Genomic DNA, 6,728 nt, shown 5'->3' with positions numbered 1-6,728 from the left:
TAAAAAAATTGACATTTTTATATGAAAAACTTCTTTTGCCCATATCTCCTTAAATATGCGTCCTAGAGCGAAAAGGACTTTAATTCGTGACCACCCCCAAAAAATTGAAAAATTCACCCAAAACCTAACAAAAATTTAAATTTTTATATGAAAAGCTTCTTTTGCCCATATCTCCTTAAATATGCGTCCTAGAGCGAAAAGGACTTTAATTCGTGACCACCCCCAAAAAATTGAAAAATCCACCCAAAACCTAAAAAAATTGAAATTTTTATATGAAAAACTTCTTTTGCCCATATCTCCTTAAATATGCGTCCTAGAGCGAAAAGGACTTTAATTCGTGACCACCCCCAAAAAATTGAAAAATCCACCCAAAACCTACAAAAATTGAAATTTTTATATGAAAAACTTCTTTTGCCCATATCTCCTTAAATATGCGTCCTAGAGCGAAAAGGACTTTAATTCGTGACCACCCCCAAAAAATTGAAAAATCCACCCAAAACCTACAAAAATTGAAATTTTTATATGAAAAACTTCTTTTGCCCATATCTCCTTAAATATGCGTCCTAGAGCGAAAAGGACTTTAATTCGTGACCACCCCCAAAAAATTGAAAAATCCACCCAAAACCTAAAAAAATTTAAATTTTTATATGAAAAACTTCTTTTGCCCATATCTCCTTAAATATGCGTCCTAGAGCGAAAAGGACTTTAATTCGTGACCACCCCCAAAAAATTGAAAAATCCACCCAAAACCTACACAAATTTAAATTTTTATATGAAAAACTTCTTTTGCCCATATCTCCTTAAATATGCGTCCTAGAGCGAAAAGGACTTTAATTCGTGACCACCCCCAAAAAATTGAAAAATTCACCCAAAACCTAAAAAAATTTAAATTTTTATATGAAAAACTTCTTTTGCCCATATCTCCTTAAATATGCGTCCTAGAGCGAAAAGGACTTTAATTCGTGACCACCCCCAAAAAATTGAAAAATCCACCCAAAACCTAAAAAAATTTAAATTTTTATATGAAAAACTTCTTTTGCCCATATCTCCTTAAATATGCGTCCTAGAGCGAAAAGGACTTTAATTCGTGACCACCCCCGAAAAATTGAAAAATCCACCCAAAACCTAAAAAAATTGAAATTTTTATATGAAAAACTTCTTTTGCCCATATCTCCTTAAATATGCGTCCTAGAGCGAAAAGGACTTTAATTCGTGACCACCCCCAAAAAATTGAAAAATCCACCCAAAACCTAAAAAAATTTAAATTTTTATATGAAAAACTTCTTTTGCCCATATCTCCTTAAATATGCGTCCTAGAGCGAAAAGGACTTTAATTCGTGACCACCCCCAAAAAATTGAAAAATCCACCCAAAACCTAAAAAAATTGACATTTTTATATGAAAAACTTCTTTTGCCCATATCTCCTTAAATATGCGTTCTAGAGCGAAAAGGACTTTGTTGGATCCACTGTGCATATTAATTATTATATAGATTTATCGATAAGTGCAATGTTTCATTAACTGTCAAGTTGTTTTTATTCATTATGCTTTATGTTACATTTGTCTTTTTACCGCCTAAATTTGTTGTTATATTTGTCATTTCATTCATTCATGTTCATTCAATAAAATCACACCACTTGCTTGTTATATTTGGTTAAACGAAGTCACATGTCTTTTTCTCCGGTTCGATTTGCAACAAAGGTTATGGACCCAGAATCACGTTGGGAACCCGTTGCGTAATCCAGTTAACAAAAATTAAGATAAAAAGATAGTAAAGCTTTAGCCACACTTATTCTGTCGGTACGTCCATCAGAATTGATCCACATCAAATCATGCAAATCTGCGAAAGATGCTTGGATAGAATTGGAGAAGGTTTACAAAGGAAAAGATCCAGCAAGGAAAGTCCATTTGTTTAAACAATTTGTGCGGTTTAAATTTCAACATGGTGAAAAGTATGCTCCTCAGATTAATAATTTTTGTTCTTTGGCAGACGATTTAAAAGATGTAGACGTGAAAATTCCTGATGAATTGCTAAGTATATTTTTACTGTGTAGTCTACCATCGGAATTAGAAAATTTCGTAGTTGCCATCGAAAGTCGAGATATTTTACCCACTCTCGAAGTGCTAAAAAATAAAATTTTGGAAGAAGAGCAAAGGAGACTGGAAAAAGGTGATAATGTCGGTGATCACATATTTGGAATGCGTAGTAAACAAAATAAATATGAGAAAAAGAAATCCATCACCAAAAATGAGCCAGATAAGTATAAAAATGTCAAATGTTATAATTGTGGAAGGAGAGGCCACATTAAGTCAGAGTGCAAGTTCCAATTTAAAAGAGACAATTCTGCTATGTGTGTCATGAATGCAGCAATTTCTCAATCAAATCTTTCAAATTGGATATTGGACAGTGGTGCATCATCCCACGTTTGCCGAGACAAACGTTTATTTGTAGGTATGAAAGAATACCACGACGATATCTTGCTTGCATCTGGTGAAAATTTTAAAGTTCAAGCCATTGGAGATGTAAATATAAAGTTTTGGAACAAATCTTATAAGCTTCAAAATGTTTTGTATGTACCTCAATTTAAATCTAACTTTCTTTCAGTTAGAAAAATGACTGAACATGGTTTTACCGTAAAATTTTCAAAGGGAAAGGCCGAAATATTTGACCGATATAATAAATTTCAATTTAATGCTCATCTTATGGATGGTTTATATCAAATAAAATCCAAAAATGAATACGCTATGTTGACGACCGAAACTCAAAAGGAAAATCTTTGGCATAAACGATTTGGACATTTAAATTACAATGATTTGAAGAAATTGGAAAACGAAAAAATGGTTCGTGGTTTACAAGGTAATTTTGAAAATCCTATTGATTGTGTTACATGCTCATTATGCAAAATATCGGTTCGACCATTTAAAGCTGTCGGAACCACTGTGACATATAACCCACTAGAATTGGTGCACACGGACGTTTGCGGTCCGATACGAATTAAATCGCAAGGAGGTGCACAGTATTTTATAACATTTATAGATGACTATAGTCGATACATTTCTGTTTATTTTTTGAAGGCTAAATCTGATGCATTTTCTGTATTTAAGACCTATTTATTAGAGATGGAGAGACAAACTGGTTACCATTTGAAAAGATTAAGAAGCGATAATGGAACCGAATATGTTAATAATGAATTTAAATATTTTTTGCAAGAACGAGGTATAGTTCACGAAACCACTGTGGCATACACTCCACAACAGAATGGTGTTTGTGAGATAGCCAATCGAACAATTATGGAGATGACCCGTTGCTTGTTGGAGGAATCTAAATTACCCAAATACTTATGGGCAGAAGCCGTAAATACTAGTGTCTATATCAAGAACCGCTCCCCAACAAAAGTTTTAAATAATATAACACCATATGAACAAATTACAGGTCGAAAGCCATCCGTATCATATTTTAAAACTTTTGGATGTAAAGCTGTAGTTCTTGACAAAAGTCCCGGACGATCGAAATTGGACACAAAAGGTAACATATTTGTATTTGTTGGATATGAGCCACATACTAAGGGCTACAGATTATTTAATTTGGAAACGAGAAAATTAATTATCTCCCGTGATGTAAAATTTTTTGAAAATGAATTTGAAAACAATGTATCTGAAAATGATGAATATGGAAATATTTTTGAATTTATTAGTATGGGCAATAGTAATGAAAATATTATGAATGAAAACCCAATCGAAATTGAAAACATAACCGAAGAACCGGTTACATCATACATGATTACGATGAGCCAATGCCACAAATTGATCAGCCACTATCAAACAACCACGTTGCAAATGATTCATTCATAAACAATTCATTGACAAACAATACAGAGAGCAATGATATCATTGAAAATGACTCTCTTTATGAAGAGAATGCCAATGAGAATGGAAAGAGAAAGAGAGGCAGACCAGCTATCATTAGGACAGGTGTTGTTGGGAGACCACGAAAAAAATATAACACTGGTACAAGCATTCAAGAAATTGATGTTATTAAAGAGTTTGATGCTGAACCAAAAACAATTTCTGAAGCTATGAGCACCAGTGAGTGGGAGAGATGGAAGTTGGCAATGAAGGCCGAATACGACACTCTACAGCGTAATGATACCTGGGAATTAGTACAAAAACCAAAAGATGCGAATGTTATAGGTTGTAAATGGGTATTTACCAGAAAACGTTTAGCTGATGGAACTATAGAAAAATATAAAGCCCGTTTGGTTGCACAAGGCTGTTTTCAGCGACAAAATTTGGACTATTTTGAAACTTTTGCTCCAGTCATTCGTCAAACTACGATTCGACTTATACTTGCCTTAGCGGTTCGCTACAAATTGTTGGTCAAACACGTTGATGTAGTCTCAGCATATCTCAATGGAGAGCTTGAAAACGATGTTTACATGAAACAACCTGAAATGTTTATTGTAAGAGGAGAAGAAAGCAAGGTATGTAAACTGAAAAAATCACTTTATGGTCTCAAGCAAGCTGGACGACAGTGGAACCATAAAATAAATGAAATTTTGATAAAAATGGATTTTCGACAATGCAAAACCGATAGTTGTGTTTTCATTAAGAGAAATAATAATGACATAAATATAATTGCTCTATATGTCGACGACATTTTATTAGCCTGTAGTTCGAGTACATCGATGGAAGAAATTCTTCAGAATTTATCTCAACATATTGAAGTAATTGATCGAGGTCCCGTTGACTATTATCTTGGAATGGAGATTGAGAGGCATGAATTAAAATTCATCAAAACAGTTTTATAAATGAAATGTTAGCACAATGGAATATGGAAAATTGTAAACCGTCAAGTACTCCAATACCTCCAGGTACTATTTTAAAGAAATGCGAAGATGAAAATTGCAATGAAATTGTGGATTCGAAATGTTATCAATCACTCATTGGGAGTTTGATGTATTTAGCTACGATATCAAGACCAGATATATCTCACACAATTTCTAAGTTATCACAGTTTAATTCACATCCTCATCGTGAGCACATGACTGCTGCAAAACATGTACTTCGATATTTAAAAGCACATAAATTTAGTCTAACGTTCGATGGTGCAGATGGTTTATGTTGTTTTTCTGATGCAGATTGGGGATCCAATGCTATTGATCGTAAATCTTATAGTGGATATGTTCTATTCTTCGCAGGTGGTCCAATAGCATGGGAGTCCAAGAAACAAGACGTAGTTGCTTTAAGTTCGATGGAAGCAGAGTACATCGCTATGTCTCAAGCTGTTAAAGAAATCTCTTTTCATCGAAGTTTGTTGATGGAATTGGAACTCGAAGATATCAATAAGAAGCCTACAACTTTGTACTGTGACAATCAAGGTGCTCAATATTTAACGAAAAGCCATATGACGTTAAAGCGGAGTAAACATATAGATATTAGATTTCATTATATCAAAGAAAAGTATAACTTAAATGAAATATGTTTGTCATATGTACCATCTGATAGGAATATTGCTGATATTTTTACAAAGTCGCTACCGAAACAAAATTATGAAAAAATTTGTAAATTGTTAAAATTGGAATTTGGAAATTGTTAATATTTTTGAATATTGTAAATATGTATATATACTTGGATTATTTTTGACAGTGAATAAACATTGAGGAGGGGTTTATTGGATCCACTGTGCATATTAATTATTATATAGATTTATCGATAAGTGCAATGTTTCATTAACTGTCAAGTTGTTTTTATTCATTATGCTTTATTTTACATTTGTCTTTTTACCGCCTAAATTTGTTGTTATATTTGTCATTTCATTCATTCATGTTCATTCAATAAAATCACACCACTTGCTTGTTATATTTGGTTAAACGAAGTCACATGTCTTTTTCTCCGGTTCGATTTGCAACAGACTTTAATTCGTGACCACCCCCAAAAAATTGAAAAATCCACCCAAAACCTAAAAAAATTGAAATTTTTATATGAAAAACTTCTTTTGCCCATATCTCCTTAAATATGCGTCCTAGAGCGAAAAGGACTTTAATTCGTGACCACCCCCAAAAAATTGAAAAATCCACCCAAAACCTAAAAAAATTGACATTTTTATATGAAAAACTTCTTTTGCCCATATCTCCTTAAATATGCGTTCTAGAGCGAAAAGGACTTTAATTCGTGACCACCCCCAAAAAATTGAAAAATCCACCCAAAACCTAAAAAAATTGACATTTTTATATGAAAAACTTCTTTTGCCCATATCTCCTTAAATATGCGTTCTAGAGCGAAAAGGACTTTAATTCGTGACCACCCCCAAAAAATTGAAAAATCCACCCAAAACCTACAAAAATTGAAATTTTTATATGAAAAACTTCTTTTGCCCATATCTCCTTAAATATGCGTCCTAGAGCGAAAAGGACTTTAATTCGTGACCACCCCCAAAAAATTGAAAAATCCACCCAAAACCTACAAAAATTGAAATTTTTATATGAAAAACTTCTTTTGCCCATATCTCCTTAAATATGTGTCCTAGAGCGAAAAGGACTTTAATTCGTGACCACCCCCAAAAAATTGAAAAATCCACCCAAAACCTAAAAAAATTTAAATTTTTATATGAAAAACTTCTTTTGCCCATATCTCCTTAAATATGCGTTCTAGAGCGAAAAGGACTTTAATTCGTGACCACCCCCAAAAAATTGAAAAATCCACCCAAAACCTAAAAAAATTGACATTTTT

The 6,728-nt window shown here is 33.1% G+C and overlaps 1 protein-coding gene across 1 annotated transcript; it reads left to right on the top strand.

Moving 5' to 3' along the window:
* The first annotated feature begins 4,830 nt into the window (after positions 1 to 4,830).
* LOC142231074 (uncharacterized) lies at positions 4,831 to 5,732 on the top strand. The gene is made up of 2 exons (XM_075301693.1): positions 4,831 to 5,419; positions 5,704 to 5,732. Exons 1-2 carry the CDS (start codon positions 4,831 to 4,833, stop codon positions 5,730 to 5,732), a joined length of 618 nt encoding a protein of 205 aa, XP_075157808.1.
* The last annotated feature ends 996 nt before the right edge of the window (positions 5,733 to 6,728 follow it).

Source organism: Haematobia irritans, chromosome 3, assembly GCF_050003625.1.
Source record: "Haematobia irritans isolate KBUSLIRL chromosome 3, ASM5000362v1, whole genome shotgun sequence".
NCBI classification, from domain to species: domain Eukaryota; kingdom Metazoa; phylum Arthropoda; class Insecta; order Diptera; family Muscidae; genus Haematobia; species Haematobia irritans.
This window is presented reverse-complemented; position numbering and strand designations above follow the sequence as displayed.